Source organism: Anguilla rostrata, chromosome 19 (assembly GCF_018555375.3).
Source record: "Anguilla rostrata isolate EN2019 chromosome 19, ASM1855537v3, whole genome shotgun sequence".
Classification (NCBI taxonomy): domain Eukaryota; kingdom Metazoa; phylum Chordata; class Actinopteri; order Anguilliformes; family Anguillidae; genus Anguilla; species Anguilla rostrata.
The window spans coordinates 2,296,472-2,317,935 of record NC_057951.1 but is presented as its reverse complement, the minus strand read 5'-3'; the positions used below and the strand labels follow the sequence as shown (position 1 = coordinate 2,317,935).

At 44.2% G+C, this 21,464-nt stretch overlaps 2 protein-coding genes and 1 long non-coding RNA gene across 5 annotated transcripts in view; all 3 read right to left on the bottom strand.

Moving 5' to 3' along the window:
* Positions 1–11,513, bottom strand: part of LOC135246023 (uncharacterized) — a 37,583-nt gene extending 26,070 nt beyond the window's left edge. The window contains exons 1-5 of the mRNA XM_064319515.1: positions 11,446–11,513; positions 9,900–10,166; positions 7,076–7,378; positions 5,329–5,429; positions 1,536–1,707 (exon numbers count right to left, since the gene is read on the bottom strand). Coding sequence (XP_064175585.1) covers positions 1,536–1,707; positions 5,329–5,429; positions 7,076–7,378; positions 9,900–9,942 — 619 coding nt within the window. The 5' untranslated portion in view covers positions 9,943–10,166; positions 11,446–11,513. The remainder of the gene's footprint in view (positions 1–1,535; positions 1,708–5,328; positions 5,430–7,075; positions 7,379–9,899; positions 10,167–11,445) is intronic.
* Positions 1–21,464, bottom strand: part of LOC135245720 (protein NLRC3-like) — a 111,258-nt gene that overhangs the window by 87,316 nt on the left and 2,478 nt on the right. The gene's annotated exons all lie outside the window — the stretch shown is intronic.
* Positions 19,926–21,458, bottom strand: LOC135245772 (uncharacterized). The gene is made up of 2 exons (XR_010327395.1): positions 20,970–21,458; positions 19,926–20,220 (listed from the first exon to the last, which is right to left on the bottom strand). It is a non-coding gene; the product is annotated as an uncharacterized LOC135245772 (long non-coding RNA).

Here is a 21,464-nt window from a genome sequence, read left to right as displayed (position 1 = left end):
CAGTACCAGCCTGCTTTAACACAGACCACGTCAGAACCAGCCTGCTTTAACACTGACCGAGTCAGTACCAGCCTGCTTTAACACTGACCGAGTCAGTACCAGCCTGCTTTAACACTGACCGAGTCAGTACCAGCCTGCTTTAACACTGACCGAGTCAGTACCAGCCTGCTTTAACACTGACCGAGTCAGTACCAGCCTGCTTAAACTCTGACCGAGGCGATCTGTTGTTTGGTCTGCAGAGTCAACAACTCTGGGTAGCAGGATGTCTCCAGGGGCATCGTTGGGGGCACTGCCAGGGACTTCCTCTGGGATGAAGTAGAGCACAGCTGGAGCTCTACACTTGCCACCCTCGCACTCTGGCACCACCTCCAGGTCATACGGGGAGCCAGGCCTCAGGCCCGGCAGAGGCAGGGGGGGGCCTGCCAGCCTCCCCTTCTGGACGCTCGGGCCGCTCCTCTCAGAGAGGCGGTACAAGAAGGCCACGCCCACCCCAGACCTGCTGTCCACAGGGCTATCGAGTCCTTCTGTCTAAATCGGAGATCCAACACTTTACCAGGGCCTGTGGGCAGAGCAAACCAGCAAACATTCATCAGGGCCTCTCCAACACTTCACCAGAGCTCCTTCCTAAATGACTTTGGGCTTATCCTGGCCTAACGCAAGCTTGGAGTTGGTTGCTAAAGGGCGCAGAACAGTGTGGGGTGGAATTTGATAGTGCCTCACCGAAGACAAAGGGCACGTGGAAAGACCAAAATATTTTTCCAACCTGCAGTTTACCAACAACAAAATTTGGAGAAATGGAGAAAAAATGCAAGTTCAACAAAATGTTCAGTTTTCATCTAGAACAGTTCATGAGCAATAAACATTTTACATTATTTATTTAAACATACATTGCGCCAAATTCCAAAAATATTTGAGACAAGCATTAATGAGTTTAAAATAGACAATTCTTCTGTGAGACTGACAATTTGACATATCTCTCCAATAAGAGTCAACAAGTGTTTGATCAATAGATAATTAAGGCCACCACAGAAGTGCATTCACCCACAAGTGTAGGTTTTCCACCCATTCAACCTACTGATGTGGTGTGGCTGTCACACCACTATCTGTCATTTGCACCTCTGAATTGGTAAAGCAGAGGAAGTCAGCTGGAACATAATTATCACCTGTCAAATCACTGTATCCAGATGATCTTCCTTTTCATAAAGTTGACTGTTTGTAGCCCATTTTTTTAACAGACCTCTCCCCCTCACAGCCAGGCCTCTCCCCCATGCAGCCTGACCCCTCCCCCACACATCCAGGCCCCTCCCCCACACAGTCAATCCCCTCCGCAAAACAGCCAGGCCCCTCCCCCACACAGCCAGGCTCCTCCCCCACACAGCCAGGCCTCTCCCCCACACAGCCAGACCCCTCCCCCACACAGCCAGGCCCCTCCCCCACACAGCCAGGCCTCTCCCCCAAACAGCCAGGCCCCTTCCCCACACAGCCAGGCCCCTCCCCAATACAGACAGCCCCGCCCCCCAACGCTATTGGCCCACCTGTTTTTGTCTGGATGGTGCTAACGCTCATGACCGTGCTGTCCCCACACAGGGCCTCCACCCTGCAGCTGTACTGGTGGCAGGGAAGCAGGCCTGTCACCGTGTGCCAGGTGAGGAGCGTGGAGCTCTGGAGCTCCCCCTGGTGGTACACATTACATTCATTTAGCAGACGCTTTTATCCAAAGCGACGTACAAAAAGTGCATTTTCATGATCGTAGACAACTGCTGAACACGGGTTCAGTAAGGTACAATTACTTATTTTGTAAAGCTATTTCTAGCCGAGAACAAAGAACACTATCCTGGTCTAACATCTGCAAAGCCAAACTAGGCAGAAGAATAAGCTAGAGTATTAGGACAAATACAATTTACCAAGAAGTGCAGGGATGGGGCAACATGTAACAAGTGACAGGAAAAAGGGTTTTTTTTTTTTTTTTTTTTTTTTTTTTTTAAATATATATATATATACACAGCGTGGTGGTGGTTATTCTAGGTATAGTCTGAAGAGATGAGTCTTCAGGCCACGGCGGAAGATGGATAGTGAGGGGGAGGTTCAGAGAGGGACGGGGAGTTCGTTCCACCACTGGGGAGCTAGGGTGGAGAAGCTCTGTGATCCCTTTGGGCGGGTGGGAGGGGTTGCAAGACGCCCTGCTGCCGCAGAGCGGAGTGGTCGAGCAGGCACATAGAATTGAGTCATGTCCTGCAAGTAGATAGGGGCTGTCCTGTTGGCGGCAGTGTAGGCAAGGGTCAGGGCTTTGAATCGGATCCTGGCAGCGACCGGTAGCCAGTGAAGTGATCGCAGCAGGGGAGTGACGTGGGAGAATTTGGGGAGGTTGTAGATGAGTCGGGCAGCGGCATTCTGAATCATCTGTAGTGGCTGTATGGCACAAGCTGGCAGGTTTGCAAGGAGAGAGTTGCAATAATCAAGGCGAGAGGTCACCGTAGCCTGGACGAGCAGCTGGGTGGAGTGCGTCGTCAGGTATGGTCGAATCCTCCTGATGTTGTATAGGAGGAATCTGCAGGACCGTGATGTTGCCTTGATGTGCTCCTTGAGGTCCAGCTGGTCATCCAGGACCACCCCCAGGCTCTTTGCAGAGTGAGAGGCAGTCACTGTGGTGCCATCAACCGTGATTGAGAGTTCACGAAGCAAGGAGGTCTTGTACGGGAAGAAGAGCAGCTCAGTTTTGTTGAGGTTGAGCTTCAGATGGTGGCTGGCCATCCAAGTGGAGATGTCAGCCAGGCAGGAAGAGATCTTATCATTGATCTGTGTGGCCGAGGGGGGGAAAGAAAAGTAGAGTTGTGTGTCATCTGCATAACAATGATAGGAAAAACCATGTGAATTAATGACTGAACCAAGAGATCTGGTGTATAAGGAGAACAACAGAGGACCCAGTACAGATCCCTGCGGCACTCCCGTGACAAGTGGATGAGAGGCAGAGGCAGACCCCTTCCAGGTGACCTGGTAGGTCCTATCTGCAAGATAGGAAGAGAACCAAGACAGGGCAGTCCCGGTAATTCCCATCCCAGCCAAGGTGGAGAGGAGTATTTTATGGTTGACCGTGTCAAAAGCTGCAGACAGGTCAAGAAGGATCAGGACAGAGGAGAGGCGTGAGGCTCTTGCAGTGGCAAGTGCCTCCGTCACAGCTAGTAGTGCAGTCTCTGTTGAGTGCCCGGATCGGAAGCCAGACTGGTGAGGGTCTAGCAGGTTGTTCTGATGGAGAAAAGAGGTTAATTGTTTAAGAACTGCTCGTTCGAGGGTTTTGGACAGAAAGGGTAGAAGGGATACGGGTCGATAATTTGTTACATCGGAGGGGTCTAAGGTGGGTTTTTTGAGTAGTGGGGTAACACGAGCCGTCTTAAAAACAGAGGGAACATGACCAGAGGAGAGAGAGGAATTAACAATGGAAGACAGATAGGGAAGGAGCTCGCTGGAGATAGATTGGAGAACTTTTGATGGGATGGGGTCAAGTGGGCAGGTGGTTGCGCGATGAGAGGTGATGAGTTGTAATACATCAGAGTCCTCCAGCATTTCAAAGGAGGTCAGTGTGGCTGTGGGGTTGTCCTGGGGGGTTGGGGGGCTCACTGGATGGGTGAAGGAGTTCCGGATTGTAGCCACCTTTCCTTCAAAGGCGGCCAGAAAGTCATCTGCGGAGAGGGAAGAGGGAGGTGGGGGTGGAGGAGGAATGAGGAGGGAAGAGAAGGTGGAGAATAGTTTACGTGGATTAGAGACACATGCGCTGATCTTGGATTGGAAAAAAGAGGCTTTTGCAGACGTGAGGGCAGATGTAAAAGTCGCCAGCAGGGTATGGTATGCGGTCAGGTCATCAGAGGATCGGGATTTTCTCCACTTTCTCTCTGCAGCCCGCAGTGATGTTCTGCTGGAGCGTAGTGACTCAGTCAGCCATGGGCAGGGGGTGAGGGCGTGCTGGTTTGGAGACAAGAGGACAAAGTGAGTCGAGGGACTGAGAGAGGCAGGAGTTGAGGGTGGAGGTGGCAAGGTCAACTGGCAGGTTAGAGAAAGACGCAGGAGGGGGAAGTGTAGACAGAGCAGTGGAGACGAGGGAGGATTGTGACAGAGTAGGGAGATTTCTCCTGAAAGTTACTGTGGGTGAGCTATTGGATGAATTGGGGGGAGTAAATAGGAGAGGGAGAAAGAAAGAAAGAAGTGGTCTGAGACATGGAGGGGAGTCACTGCAAGTTGGGGAATGGAGCAGCCTCTGGTGAATACAAGGTCTAGTTGGTTACCAGCCTTGTGTGTGGGGGGGGAGGAGGACAGGGATAGGGCGAAAGACTGGAGGAGTGAGGCAACCCTGGACAGTTGGGAGGTTTCTGGTGGGAGGTTGAAGTCTCCCAGTAGAATAGCAGGAGTGCCATCCTCGGGGAGGGAGCTCAGGAGAGTGTCCAGCTCGTCTAGAAATGAGCCGAGTGGACCTGGAGGGCGGTACAGAACAATAACGTGAAATGTAGAGGGATGAGTTACAGTGATCGCGTGAAATTCAAAGGAGGAGAAAGTAGGGTTAGGACTGGGGAGGACACAGAACTTCCAGGACAAGGAAATGAGTAGACCGGTACCCCCGCCTCGGCCAGAGGCCCTGGGGGTGTGCGAGAAGGAGTATCCCGCAGACAGTGCAGCTGGGGTGGCGGTGTTATCGGGAGTGATCCAGGTTTCCGTGAGAGCCAGGAAGTCAAGAGACTTCGTCTTGGCAAAGGCAGTAATGAAGTCAGCTTTCTGGACGGCTGACTGGCAGTTCCATAATCCACCTGTGACAGTGAATTCCTGAGGTGTGGATAAGGGTGGGTAGATCAAATTGGTTAAATTACGCCTGCGGTGAACAGACCATTTGGGGCGAGGCAGCACGCACAAGGGAATGGGGTTTAAAAACATGATAAACTGATGACGAGGCTGCCTATGGCAACCTCCACTGGAGCTATAAATACTGGGTGACAATTACGTGCTTGCATTAGCTTCATTAGGGCAGATAAGCACCAGGTGAAGCTCCTCGAAATTAGCTCAACAATACGGGGCAGTTAAACACCAATCCCCACACACAGTTTCACTAACGCCTTTAACTAACTAACAACAGCAAGTCAACTACAGATATTCTCAGCTAACGCCCAACTAAGCTTGCTGACTAGCAACAGTTGAGACAAGTTTTAAAAAAGATTAGGCTACCTAAATTACACACAACAATGTTCGCTAACTAGCAACAGCAGAAACAAATTAAGTTATGATACGCTTATCTGAATCGCGGGGGACGGCAGAAGCGACGACACAATCAGATGCACACAGATGCACCTTAAAGCTGGAGATGGAGGAGATGTTCTGCACAAACCAGCTCACCGTATAGTTGTGGAAGCCAAAGGAGGACTGGTGTAGGTTTATGATTTCAGAGTTTGCTAGGGGACAAAAAAATAAACAAAACTCTTTCATCAGGCAAAGCTTTCAAAAAGTAATATCCAAGACAATATTAGCATTCCCCTGTTAGATGTGTTGGAAGTGATGAAGTCGATTCACTGTTCAAAATTAGAGGAGAGATTGACACACAAACACTTAATCCAGCACATCCCATCATGTGCCAGGTCATGAGCCAGGGACACACTTAACAAAATCACATGATTTCCTTTGGCAGGAGCTTGGTAATCCTGCACTGACAGCAACATCTAGTGAAAAATCCAAGAAACCTACAAGTACATTAAGTAAGTTGACAGGAAAGCCATACAGGTTTTTTCCACTAGCCTCTACCCTGGGGCTAGATAAAAGTATGCATCAATGTAGGACTGCACCATACATCTAACTGCAGTTTTTAAAGCGTATTAAGACTAACTGCGGGATTGTAGTGTATAGGCGTCTTTTTATTTAATCAGTTCGCTCCGGCATTATTTACTCAGTAAGTGCTGAATGTGCTGTGGTATCTGCAGCTTCCCATGCCGGGTTACTCAGTCTCTGGACCGGACATTTAAGCATTCTATAGGCAGATGTGACAGCCTTGCCGTGTGGAGATAGGCTTGCTTCCTTGCTTAGCAATGTCTGTGAGTAAGTCAAACATGCTGATTTGGAATCAGGAGATGAATCATCAAAATGTGTGCATTTAAAATATGTTGCAAACCACCACTCCAATCCCGCACAGTTCAGTTAAGCTGTGCAATTGTTGTGAATGATGGACTTGTGTGTTATCTTTCTTTCTTTTCCACGGGAGCAACATAGAGAGTTTTTACTTTAGTTCACTTACACTACAAGCCAAACGGTATTAGGCTACCTGTGGTTTAAAAAACATGCATCGATAAGATTTCAGTCAATTTAACAATTTTACTCCTCTGCCTCCAGAAAGATTAGACAGACCTCCAATTCATTTCTTAAACTGTAATTAAAGCCAAAGGAGGGTATTTTGAGAAAAGTTGTTTTCAAAGTTGTTTTAAGTAAAACTTGTGTTATCGTAGGTAGAAATTGAAAAATGTCTGTACTTTGGTTCGTTATTCAATAAATGTCCATAAATTAACTGAATTCCTCCCAACCTAAAGTGTCTTCTAAAAATTATTATTTTTTAAACCCACAGATGGCCTAATACTTTTGGCCTGAACTGTATTGTACACCACACAACCAATACATGACCAAAAGTATGTGGACACCTGACATTCAACATCTTATCCAAAATAATTGATGTTAATATGGAGTTGGCCCACCCATTGTTGCTATAACAACTTCCACTCTTCTGGGAAGGCCCTATTCAAGATATCGGAGCACTGCTGCAGGGATTTGCACTGATTGGGCCATTAGGTCTGGCTCACAGTTGGCCTTCCAATCCCAAAGGTGTTGGATGGACTTGCAGTCAGGTTTCTGTGCAGGCCAGTCAAGTTCATCCACACCATTCTCAAACCGTTGAGAAAGCATAGAATCATCCAGAATGTGATTGTATGCTGTAGCATTAAGATTTGCTGTCACTGGGCCTAGCCCAAACCATGAAGAACAGTCCCAGAACAAGGGGTGTCCAGATACTTTTGGTCATATGGTGTGGGTGCCAGACACAGGCGCTCTGTAGCTATACCAGAGTTTCCATCGCTGAGGACCATCCTGCTGAGGCGGGACTGGCCCGTAGACTGGCACACCACCTGAAGCCCCAGCTGCACCCTGCTACAGGGAGGCAAGCTGCCCACGGTGAACACTGGGCTGCCCAGCGTGTGTCTGAAGCTCCTCTCCTCCAGGACGTGGCCAGAGCCGTCCACGTGGAAGACCATGAGCAGGAAGGCGGTGAGGCCCGAGGCGGGGTCGCTCGGGGGGCAGTCCCATCCCACGGTCACGCTGTTGCTGTCCCAAGCGGTCACCCTGAAGTTCCTGGGCACGTCGGGATCTGGGCATTCACACAGGGAACTTAACACGGCACTCTGAGCACGCACCAGCACAGCCAAGCTTTACAATGTGATCATTCACACAAACAGGCTAACCCATGAGCCTATGCATGTTCGGCTACAGTAATTGAACAATGCTAATGAACCTGCTGGTGCTCATATGGCAATAGGCAGTTCACAGAAGTGTGCTACTTATCAGACCTCCAAAAGAAGGGAGTCAGCAAATTAGATAGATACAGTGCTTAGTAGCAAAATATCCTACTGGATCAGCATTATGTGAACCTTAGGTTCTCCATAATATAATGTGATCAAGTTTTGTATCGTTACAGTAGAAACCCGATAACATGGGAAACAAGTTGGTGTCTTTGGTGGTGGGGTGCTGACTGAAGATCTTGATACAAATGGGTCAGTGGCCAGCCAGATACCAAGGTTAACCCGGTGTGATAAGCTTACAGAGATAGCACAAGCAGGATCATTGATCTGTACTGTTTGGTCCTGATTGTGTCTTTATTTCATGACTTGGTGTTTTGCTTTGATCTTTTTGTATATATGGGGAAAGGTGCAATGGTTCAGGGAGACTCGTCTAAACTCGTCTCCTGCGCATATGCAAATGTGTATAGCCATTTCACCACTCACATTTTGCACCATTGTATATTGTTAATATTACTGGACACACTGAACAATAAACTGCATTCATTTTAACCTGCCATTCTTGACTCTTGCCACTGTACACCTAGCAGCTTAAGGTCCTAACATACACATAGAACTGAGGATATCAGCACCTCGTAGTTACTGGCCTATACACTAGTGTTGTACCTGTTCATACTCAATTGTATTTATGCAGGCTACACAAGCCAGAGACATGTCTGCCTCTACCAAGTTTTAGACAGCGATCAGTATAGAGACACACTACTGGTGGAAAGCAGTTTCCTCTGGCCATGCATTACTGTTAGCACCAGAGGAAAGGTGAAAACACTATTTTGGAGTCAGATAATCAAGATAACATGAAATTAATCCCATTCCAGCAAGACTACATACGTTCCTTCACCACACAGATACTTCCACTGTTTGGTTTGCGGACGGGTTTCTTACAGTTGGTGACCTCCACATGCCGTATGGAGTATCTGAGGGGTTTCTTACATGAATCTACTGGCCACATAAACCTGCTGGTGCCACATCGGTTTTTAAATCTACTGGTGCTCATTATCTACGTCTCAAAAGGTTCTTCTACTACAATAATCTACTGGTGCTCATATGAATCTACTGGTGCTCATATGATAAGGCCTTAACTGGTCATATGAATCTAAAGGTCTCTTACAATCTCTGGTGTCATGAATCTAAGGTCTCATATGATTCTACTTGTGCTCATATGAATCTAAAAGGTTCTCATATAATTCTACTGGTGCTCATATGAATCTACTGTGCAAATGTACAGCTATTGAAGTGGCTATGATACACGTGCTCCCATATGACTACTGTAGAAAGCACAAGATACTAATAACTAATGGCTATTTCAAGAATTATGGTGCATAGAACATATGTCAATAATACTGTGGTGATAGAAACATGCTTTACAAATTGGTCTATGATGAAAGCATACATTTACAATACTTTAAGCAGAAAATAGAACACTATTCCTTGTCTACAAGATAACATGATTAAAATGTTCCTTAAAGTCTAGTATTTGGTTGAGTTTTTTGAGTTTGCTCATATGAATTAGGTTTCTACAATCTCTCATAACCGACTGGTACAATCTACTGTCAATGTCATGATCAAGGTCTTTACAAATCACTGGTGCTCTATGATCTAGGTCCCAAATCTGCTGTCATTGAATCTCTGGTCCATAGACCTAAAGGCTTCTTAACTCCGGTGCTCTATATTAAGGTTCCTATCGGTGCTCATATGAATCTATGTGCAATGACTAATACTGAAGTGGCTATGGATAACATGCTGCCCAATAATGTAGAAGCAAGATACTAATAACAATGGCTATTTAGCAGGAGAATTAGTGAACAAATGTCATGTGGTGGATGAAGCATGAAATTGGTACGAAAATACATTTAAACAAGCTGAAATAGGAACATCTTGTTACCATAACATTTTGTGTGTATTGAGTGAAATGTATTAAATGGTAATTCAACAAACTTTGTGGTCAGACTGTGAAACTTACATAGTCAGGGTTTTGAACAGAGTAACATCATCACATTAGTGTCACTTAGGATGTAGGGGAGAGTTGGTATAAACGCAAGGCATAAATATAACACGGTAATTATATTTTTGTTCACTGCTGCTACAGTCGTCATTTGAGGATTGTATATGCGCAATTCAATCCTATACCTAATGATTAATGGAAAAGAAGCAGCATATATCACATGCATTTATTATAAGCACACACCAGATTAGTCTGTATACGCACTCTTACCGGTGAGCGCGGTGAGGCACAGGACTGTGGGGGGGACTGGGTGGGCAGGTTGGTAGCGCGGTGAGGCACAGGATGGGGGGGGGGGGCAGACGCACTCTTACCGGTGAGCGCGGTGAGGCACAGGACCGCGGGGCCGAGCGCCATCTCCACACACGCCACGTAGCTCCGGCAGCCGTCCAGGCCAGCGAATCGGTAGTGCCACCTGCGCGTGGTCTCGTTGCACAGGACCGCCAGGCCGTCCAGGTCCGGCCGGTACAGCGCCACTCTGTGCAGGGGGTCGGGGGGGACATGGGGGCTCCCTCGCCAGGAGACCAATAGCGTGGAGGCACCCCGAGACTCCGCCCTCAGTGGAAAGCGGTGGGTGTGGCCTGGGGAGAGCAGGGTGTGCTTGAGAAACTGGCATTGTAACCCAGGAGGTCATTTATGCCAAGCTGCACTGCTGATGGAGCCTTCAAAGACACCAGTTTCCATAGACAAGCTACTGTTAATGAAGAACAGTAAGCCAACATCTAATCTATTAAGCCATAAAAAGATAATGTTAGTAAAAAGCTAGAATTCTGGAAACCTGAAATGAGGCAATGTTCATTTTTCAGGCGTCATACACTGCTAACAAATTATTCATCAAATATACAAAAGCATTCTGATATTATATTTAATATGTAGAGTGATACAGGGACACTCTGTTGTGTTGCACATAAAGTCACGGATTAAAGCCAAATTTACAGTTACTTCAACTTTACACAGAAAAACTGCCCACACCAACAACTAATAATTATCAATATACCTATAGTAATAGGTTTCATTAGGTCATATTTAAACATGACCTAATGGAACCTATCACTCCATCTATTACACATCTAAACAGCAACCTGAATCTAAGCTATTAAGTTAAATGTTGAATTAACGTCAAATTCATTAGTATTTATCATAGCAATATGGTTTTCTGATACAGTATAACACCTGTTAAACTGCATTCAAACAAAAGATTACACATTCTGATAACTGTTAAACTTGTAAATAAATAAAAAGAAACTTTCTTCATTTGTATAGTGATCATTTCAATTATTCATATGGAAACAATTTAATTATCAGTATGTATGTAGCTATCCAATTAAACTGCTTTATACACTGATTTGGACCATTTAACAAACTGATTCTAAGCTTTGAAGTTATGTGCAAAAGCCCATGTATTTGGCACAGAAATTAATTTAATACCCTGAAATTATATTCTTAGTAAAATAGAAATATTCTGGTAAATTACATATTCAAGGAAAAAAAGTTCTGGGGCCTGATGCATAGAGATTCTGCTGGATTACATATTTGTACAACGCATTGCACATTTTGTACAATTTGCTTAGAATAATAAAGTTTAAATCACACATGCAGATTATTATTATAAATCACAAATATCCCTAAACTTGTACGCTCGTGAAGGAGCTTTATGACCTACCAAGTGACACCCTCAATTTCGTTATAGTGGGGCATCATTTCACCATTTAAATCTCTTGAAAGCAGTAAACTGTAATTAATTGTAGTAAAAAGAGGAACATCTGGAAAATACAATTAAATGTTGTAATCTTTGAAAAAAAATTATCTGAGTCAAGTTCAGTTTCTGTTGATGTCCATAATGTAAAGAGAGAGGCATACCAAGTGCAATGATAAAGTCCTCCTTTGGTAGAGATAATGAGTGTCGTTTTCACAGGGAAACACTTCATTGGCTGGAATGCTGAAGCTCCTGTTGTGAAGAGAAATGAGATTCCAATTAGTTCTAATGGAGAATTTAGGGGTCCGATTACCTTACACTCGCTTCTGTTAGCTGCAAAAGGGAAACAGGCACTTGAGAAAAGTGACGACAGCATAAACTTTTCAGTTTTACTTTTCAATAGTTTCCATGTTCATTCAAACATCCTGAGATGAGAAATTTGAAATGGCTCCAATTCAAAAGCACAAACCATGAGAGGGTCCACAGTGCTAAACATTCTGGTTTCCCCTGTGTCAAAATAAAGCCCCACATTCACCAGCTGAGATCTGGTGACTGCAAAGGCCATACCATATGATTCACATCATTTTCATACTCATCAAACCGTTCAGTGACCCCTCGAGCTCGGTGGATGGGGACACTGTCATCCTGGAAGAGACCACTCGCATCAGGATGGAAATGTTTCATCACAGGATAAAGGTGATCGCTCATAATAACTTTGTATTGATTTGCAGTGATCGTTCCCTCTTAGGGGACAAGTGGACCCAGACCATACCATGAAATTGCGCCCCACAGCATAACAGAGCCACTGGACGCCCTCATTGTAGGGGTCATGCATACAGGCCTGTACTGTTCTCTTGGCATACCCCACACATGCACTCACCCACTTGTGGAGAATATAACAAGGCAGTCCATTCTCTCCATTATTATTTGCTCTTGCTATTGAGCTCCTGGCTGCGATAATAAGATCACATGACCATATACAAGGTATTAAGATTGGAGGTGAAAGTCATGTTATTTCTCTATACACAGATGGCATTTTACTTTACTTACAAGACCCCTTACATTCAATTCCAACACTTTTTACAATACATGACCAGTTTGGCGATCTATCCGATTACAAAATCAACTGGTCCAAGATCGAGATCATGCCAATTTCCAAATTTAATTCTGATTCTTTAAAAGGCAAGTTCAATTTTAAATGGTCTCCAGACTATATGAAGTACTTGGGCATATACATTCCCAGTAATATAGAAGACGCTTATCTACTTAACTATCCCCCAATAATTGATAAAGTTACAAGCGATCTGAAAAGAATGAACTAACTTCCTATCTCTTTTATGGGTAGAACTAACATTATTAAAATGTCTGTTTTACTCAAATTCCTTTATTTGTTTAAAAACTTATTACAGCTCCCATATAGTGCTGGTGGCCTAAACTTGCCAAACCTCAAACTCTACTTTCTCTCAGCTCAACTTACCCAGGTCAAGCAATGGTTTTCCAGCTCATTAAGTGCATGGGCAAGAGTGGAGTCCTGTGGCATTCTTCCATATGAGTTGAAATACCTGCCCTATATTGGTTTACAGGAGGTTAAAAAAATTACCAAGAACCCTACTATCGTTAATAGTTTACAAATATGGAAGAGCTCCCATAAACTTATGGGTTACAGTGAACGCCTCTCCCCCTATACTCCCATATGGAGAAACCCCAATTTCTCACCCTGTTTTAATGATGACACATTCAAGCCGTGGTACGACAAGGAGATAAGGGAAATAAATAGACCATTATCAAAAAGATTTGTTATCTCTTTTAATCAGTTGCAATTAATACATATATAATCTACCTTCCACTCATTTATTCAGGTTTTTCCAAATTCGTCACATGACACAGACAAGTCAAGGCACTCTTAAGGAACCAAAACCATCCAAAATAGAATGTCTCATCAATAAGGATGTAAAAATTTCTAGATGTATTTCTAAAGTACATAAATCCCTGTTAGAATGCTTGTTTACAAGCACAGATGTTGAGATGTAAATGGGAAAAGGATTTAGAGATGGATATAAGAAAAAAAGACTGGTGTTTTTTTTCCTTCATAAAATGAGTACTGCAATGTCCTTTCTTTGCTGGCGTTGCAAAAAAACAAAAAGGCAACTTTTATCATATGTTTGGGTCCTGTAATCTGGTGTCAACATTTTGGAATTCTGTAATTGACATTATAGCACTATGTTTAGACATTTAGATCCCGAAATCGCCTCGCTTGTCTTCTAAGCACAAGCAACATTGACCCTTGGAATAAGCTTCACAAAAAACATTGACCTTGCTTTAATCGCTGCAAGGAAGTGCAATCTGATTACCCTCCTACAGTATCGCATTGGTTAAATGAAATCTCCAGCTACATTCCATTAGACAAAATTGGCTACAACATAAAATGTAAGAGTCAGGACTTCTTGAAAATATGGGAACCGCATATAGATTTTATGGCAAGAAGGGCAGCTTTAGGGACTAATGGTTGATATGCTGGGTCACAATGTTTTTCTTGTTTTTGGCGGTGTGGCGGTATATGGCGGTGTTTGGTTTTCTAGTGCAAATTGTAATGTGATATGGCATAATTTTGCTACTGTCAAACTGTCAATCAAAACCATTTAACTCTTTGAAAAATTGTATTTATTTATTTTTATACCCTTTTGTCATGGTTCACAGTTAAAGTATTAAGTTGCTGAAGATGTTCACTGTTGTGAAGGCAATGCCCTGGTCAACTTTTTGGGCGACATGATGGGGTGTTGTGCCTGCCGGCGAGAGATTGAGAGAGAGGGAAGGAAAAGTATAAAGTGCAATCTGTCTGGGCGAGGGATCGCTAGGCGGTCAGCGCAGGCGTGTTGGGACGTCCGCTTGCTCAGCGTTGCCAAAAAGTGTTGCCTGAAGGGTTGGCCACTGTATCGCTACCTTTAATATACTTTTACTCGTGTACCTAGCTTACTTTGAGCATCACCGCACCATGGGGTGGGGGGTGGCCAGTGGGGGTTAGGAAAACAAAGGAAACTGCACAATTGTATTGTGAATTTGTATCTATTGACCTTTGCAAGCTCAATAAAAAAATATATAAATCTAAATGACATGTAGAGAATATGGTGAAGGATGACTCATCTGACCATCACAGATCACAGCACAGCAACCCTACTACAATATCTGTCTCTATGTAGTTGTCGACGGACTGTTCTTGCTGACACCGTCTGATCACATCCTGCATTGACATTCTCAGTCATCTGAGGAAGAGTTGCTCTTCTGTTTTGCCTCACATACTGCACTGATGCATGAGCATCACAGCCATGGAATGGCCGCTTTCGACCACAATTTCTGACCCTATTTACTGTGGTTTTTCCCATTTATCTAAATTCAGATGTCACTTTAGTCACTTTCTCTATTGAAACACTAACCAGTTGGACAGTCATTGTGACTGAAGCTCATGCCATCCATGGCCCAATAATGAACCCTCTTTCAAAGTCACTTAGATCCTTTCCCCTTGCCATCATGACCCAAAATCAGGGTCAGCTGGGCCTACTCAAATTTTTTACACATGCCACAGAGCATGATAGGATGTTAATTGCTTAATTGTATCATGCAGTACACCTGTATGGAAACATCTGCATTTGTTAAATTTCTCCACTCACTCACTCCATTCAGGTGTTTCAGTTTAATTTCTCAGCCGTCTGAACGTTGATTGATATATTGAGACATATTGGTCTTTAGAGCACATTACGGAGCAATTTAGGTTGGAACAAAAACCAGCATACAGAGGGTCCTGAGGGCCAAGTTTGAGCAGAACTGCTCTACAGCATATTTATTCACAGCAAAATGCTTTTAAAAATCAGCATACATTTCTCAGCACAATTTGACTGTCACGATAACAGCAGCAGCTTGTTGAATGCATATTTACATAAGTTGCATCACTAGAATTTAGCAGATGCTCTTATCCGGGGCAACTTACACAACTTGAACTATTTATATATAGTATCCATTTTTTTCAGCTGAATATATACTGAAGCAATTCACATCAAGCACCTTGCTCAAGAATATAACAGCAGTGCCCTACCTGGGAATTTAACCAGTAACCTTTGGGTTGCAAGTCCAGTTCCCATCTTTATTACATTACATTACATTACAGGCATTTAGCAGACGCTCTTATCCAGAGCGACGTACAACAAGTGCATTGGTTCACGGTGTAGAGGTGCAAAAGAAACACACTAGAGTGAAGTCAGGATCGTAGTGCCAGAAGTGACCACATCGATCAGGACTCCAACCCTGTAGAGCAGAGGTGTCAAACTCGTGCCATGGAGGGCCGTGTGTATGCAGGTTTTCATTCCAACCAATTAATGCTGCCTTAATTGAGTCCAATTACTCATTCAGCCATATGCGTTTAACTGCATTGAAGCACAGAATATAAGAAAATTTTTATTTAGACAATGCGGGTCACCATAGACGTCGGGTCACCATTGTGCACAAACCTGCATCCCTAATTCAGCAAATAATTTAACTAATTATATAATCAAGATCTGAGGCTGGAATGAAAACCTGCATACACACGGCCCTCCATGGCAATTAAATACAAATATTAAACTCTAACCTTAAACTCTATTATTAAATATAATAATTACCTATAATAATCTATTGATATCTATAATAATCATCTATAATTATTTATTATTAAATATAATAATATTATGTATTATATTAATTATATCATATGTTTACATTATATATTAATATCAGCATGAGGGTTAACGTGTGACTGTTTTGCCAGAGGCTGGACAGGTTTATTAGGTGCATCGTGTTCATCACAGCTGCCTTCTGGTAAATGGACTGCATTTCTATAGCGCTTTCATCCAAAGCGCTTTACAATTGACACCCCTCATTCACCCATTCACACACACACTCACACACCAACGGTGAAAGGCTGCCATGCAAAAGTACCAATCAGCTCATTGGGAGCAGTTAGGGGTTAGGTGTCTTGCTCAGGGACACTTCGACACGCCCAGGGCGGGGGATCAAACTGGTAACCGTCCGACTGCCAGACAACCACTCTTAGCTCCTGAGCTATGTGGCCCCACACTGCACTGCCTTACGCCTGGTCTACACCGCTTACCTCGCCTGCGCGTGACGGCTACCTCGCCGAACTGCTGCGGCTCGCATGCATGTGTGTGTCCACACCGCCAGCGCTGCTGCTGCGGCGCTGCTACTGCCAGCCCTATCTGTCTACACTGAGTTTGCCTTTGATAATGGCCATCAATAATAGAATGTCTGATTTCATTTCATAAATTTAATTTACATTTAGTTTAGACAAAAAAAGGTTAAGAAGTGTGTGCTCAATTGTAAAAAAAAAATTAGGGCCTAGTTTCAAAAAATGTTTACAAAAAATGTTATATTAGACAGAGGGAACTGGAGTAAGCAGTCAACGATTTAGAAACTCCCAACTTCTGCCTTGAGTCTCACCCTCTGGAGTTCAGTCCCTTGTAGTACCATCACAAGACCACCGGATGGCGGAAAGCATCCACTTTGTGTTTCCAGTATTCTAGTACAGCCAACAGGTCTGATAACAAAAGTAAATACTCTGATATTTTTGACTATTTCAAGCTCCTGCCACGGCACATAATGGTTTTATTAAATTCCTTTTAGCATGAGGATGGGGGTGTAATTTTAAAGAAACACTGCACTGGTTGATGCACTGAAGATGCTCATTTTTATTGTACACACAGAGCACGTACACAGCGCATCAATACACACACACGCACGCACATGCATAACATGCACACACACGCACACAAACACACACACAAACACATATACACCATGTTCACATGATCATATAGATAGATGGTTTGATACTGTGGTCTGTGTCTTTGGAGGCCCTACTAGACTGAAGGCTTTTCTTTCTGGGGAGGCTACGCTCCTTCGGTGTGTGTAGCAGGATGCTGGCCATGTTCTACCAGATCAATGTGGCCGGTGTCCTGTTCTACACCTGTGTGTGCTGGGCTGGGAGCCTCTACTCCAGGGACACAAAGAGGCTCAAACTGATCCAGAAGGCCAGCTGCCACCCTCTGCTGTTGTTTTGGGTGCAGTGGGTGTTTGCCGACTCTCCCCCCCTCTCTGAGCCAGCCCCCCTTCTCTGCTTCCTCGGCCAGCCCTCTAGCTGCCCTCCTCAGCCTTGCCCCTGCCATGCCCGTGTTCTCCAGAAGGTAGAGCACTGACTGGCGGGTGAACCCCCAGCGTCCCACCTCCACTGGATATACTGTCGCTCTCTAACCGGCCTCCTTACACTCCTTACACTCTCACACTCCGCTGCCAGGTCGGAGTACTTCAGGCGTTTCCGCTCATAGGCTGCTTCTGCCCCCTCCTCCCATGGGAGGGTGAGCTCCATAAGGAACACCACCTTCGCCCGAGTAGACCACGTCTCCATATAAGGAGCACCACCTTCGCCCGAGAGGACCACATCTCCATATAAGGAGCACTGTTCTGTGTCCCTGTGCTGGAGGCCTCCTCTGTGTCCCTGTGCTAGAGCCGTCTGACAGCCTGACAGACCTGCTCAGTGTCCCTGTGCTGGAGCCGTCTCACAGTCTGACAGAACGTGCCTGAGGCCTCGTTTGGGTGCAGCACAGAGCGGACGGTCTCATCCACACCAAACCATTAGTGCAGGTTCTGAGGAGAAGGCAGGGTGTCATAATTGGCCCTGATCAGGAAGCTAAGCCTGGCTTGTGGTATCTTCCACCAGTCTGACCCACTGAGCGATCGGTCCTCCACACTTTCCCACGCTGTCCATCCTCCCAGACCACCTTAGCAAACTGCTAAAACCTGCTACCTCTCCTGCGCCATCCATGGTGGGATGACCCAGAGTCTTCTCCCCTCTGTTTCCCTGCTGGGGGGTTGTGCCCCTCTGTTTCTCTGCTGGGGGGATTGTGCCCCACTGTTTCCCTGCTGGGGGGGTTGTGCCCCCCTGCTTCCCTGCTGGGGGGGGGGGGTGTGCCCCTCTGTTTCCCTGCTGGGGGGTTGTGCCCCTCTGTTTCCCTGCTGGGGGGTTGTGTCCCCCTGCTTCCCTGCTGGGGGGGGGGGGGGGAGTGTGCCCTCTGTTTCCCTGCTGGGGGGGTTGTACCCTCTGTTTCCCTGCTGGGGGGGTTGTGCCCCTCTGCTTCCCTGCTGGGGGATTGTGCCCCTCTGTTTCCCTGCTGGGGGGGTTGTGCCCCTCTGTTTCCCTGCTGGGGGGTTGTGCCCCTGTTTCGCTGCTGGGGGGAAGCAGTCAGGTAGAAGCAAACTGCAAACATAGAATGCATATCAGGCCACTGCTATATGTACCACAATTAAACCATCAGTGAAAGCCCAGGATATACTGGTATATTTATAAATCAATGACAAAGTATGTTCTACAGCATACCCAGCAATTTACCCACCAAGATATCATTTCTGATTAACAATGCTGTACATTTTCAGCTCTCATAAAACGCCAGTAGTACAGAGTCTGATGTAGTCAGCTAAAAGAAACTTCTTAGCTTACAAAGGAGATGGTACAGTAGAATGGGCACATCCAATTTGTTCAGGTGCAGGGCATAAACAATATCTAGAGTTAAAAAAATGTCTGATGTTTGAACAGACTAGGCAGAATTTGTGTCATTTCAAACAGATTGGAATATGGGTTTAACATCAGCATGCCTTTGGAGCTGAGTGAGTACTTTTAACATGGTCGGTGAAAATAGCGATGATATGTGTTATTCAACTAATCATTTAAACAGAAACATTTACTCTAGACATTTGACACACAAACAGTAAAAATAACACATACAAATGCAACATTACAAAATTGCACCAGCAGGCCTTATCTGATAGAAAAAAATCACATTATCAGAACAGACAGAACAGACATTGCCACAGGAATACCAATCGTGCTGCAATGCGACTCACCTGGGCAATGTTGCTGGAAGTGATGAGACAGAATTGCAAACATCTTGACTTCATTTCACAATCTGCATGTCTAGCAATAAGCACTGGAACATTGTACTAATACGAGACGACTGTATTGTGAAAACTGAGTGTGATTTAGAGTTGTGCACTTTGAAGGTAGGTACTGCAATTAGTGTCTTAGGGTAAGAATTTTGCCAGTCAGTTTGGCAAATTGAGTTTTCCACACTGAGTCAAAGCAATCATAACATACTGTAATGCATTTGTAATGTGTGACTGCAGATATCAGAGACTGGATGTCATGCAAACCACACTTCTGCCCTGATTTTGGCTTAGTGGTCTAATCCATTCAACTGATGTGCAGCAGATCCAGGTTCAAACCTACAGGGAAACCATTTCTTTGAGAGGTAACATAAACATACCAGCTCAATAGACAAGCAGTGCCTTTTCAAAATGTATTGAGTTGTGGTTACACTACAGTAACAGAAGCAAGCATTCATCAGACACTACACAACTTCTCTTATAATGGATTTTATTTCCACTACTGTAGATAAATGTCATTGCTTCAACTGCAGATTTTAGCCCCATGCTGATCTACTCAAATTGAGCCCAAACAAAATCCCATACAGAATATGAAATAAGTACTACTGTGTCACAAGAGTTCAATACATCACACAATAATAAATCACAACAGAAAAACATTCAATATTTTTATAATTCAGGTTTAATCATTGCATACTATTGTCTGAAAATACAGAAAAATTAAAGGAAAAAGAAAAAAACACAATTCTAACAGAATTAATAAGGAAACTCAATCCATCATTGTTTACAGTAATGAAAGGAAATAAGTACACTGCAGTGATCATTCTGCATTCCTCATTCTTCTCCCTATCAGCAGCTTTTGCCCACAAAAATTTCACATTGGAAATCTTGTGAAAATGAATGAAAGCAACTGTAAAAACTAGTAGAATGCACATTTAAGTGGAGGAGTTTGCCACTGGCTTGGTCGGTGAAAATAGCGGTGATGTGTGTTATTCAACTAATCATTTAAACAGGAACATTTACACTCTAGATATTTGACACGTAAACAGTAAAAATAACACGTACAAATGCAACATTACAAACTTGCACCAGCAGGCCTTATCTGATAGAAGAAAAATAATCACATTATCAGAACAGACAGAACAGACATTGCCACACGAATACCTAACACAAACACAATTTTCCCCCATGTGGAATAAGCCGGCATTTTCTATAAACAGAGTTGCGCGGTCTCTAATAAGAATGATTAGCATGGCTTACAGGCTCATCACGGAACAGAAATAATATAAAATGACACCAACACAACAATCCTGTAATGTAATTACAGTATCACATTTTGCAGTAAATTATTGACTTATCAATGTTCAGTCCAAAAGCTCTTATTAGATGCCACTGTTGACATTTTAAAGTTTGGCCTTACAATCCTTCCAGCTTCTCCCATTGTTATGCCTGGATTTATGACATGGTCAATCACTGTGGCTCTAAATTCATTCAATACAACAACATTTCTTCTACCTGCTTGACCACAACCTCAGCCACAGCCATGACCCGTCCATCAGTACCAACTGCATTGGGCTACTCCATGTTGTCAGACACTGCTGAATGTAGTGCTGTAAAACAGCCTTTTATGTTGGGATTACCAATCGTGCTGCAATGCGACGCATGTGTTATTCAACTAATCATTTAAACAGAAACATTTACTTTAAACATTATTTTTTTAAAAGATGCAGATTCAGGAGATAGAATTATTACTTCAAAAACATTTTACCCTGCCATCTTTTGGCATTATTACTCTCAATGTTATATTAATGTTTTAATAATCAAAAGTACATAAACACACCTTGAACATTTGCAATATAAATGTATTAAAATGTAAAAAAAAAATCACATTTAGACAGCAAGTGCTTAACCTGAACTGCTAAAAGATAATACTCTTATGTACAGGGGTTAGGCTGTACTGAGGTTATATATATATATATATAATATTGGGCACAGCTGAAATTGCACTGGTAAGGCATTGGTCAAGGAAGGTTGCAAGTGTGTCGATGTGTGTGTGTGTGTGTGTGTGATTGGGTGAGAGTGTGTTTGTGTGCGTGAATTTGTGAATGTGTGTGCATACATGCGTACGTTTGTGGGAGTGACTGTGGATGTGAACATGTGTGTGTATGTGTGTGAGTGCATGAGTATGTGTGTGCCCGATGTG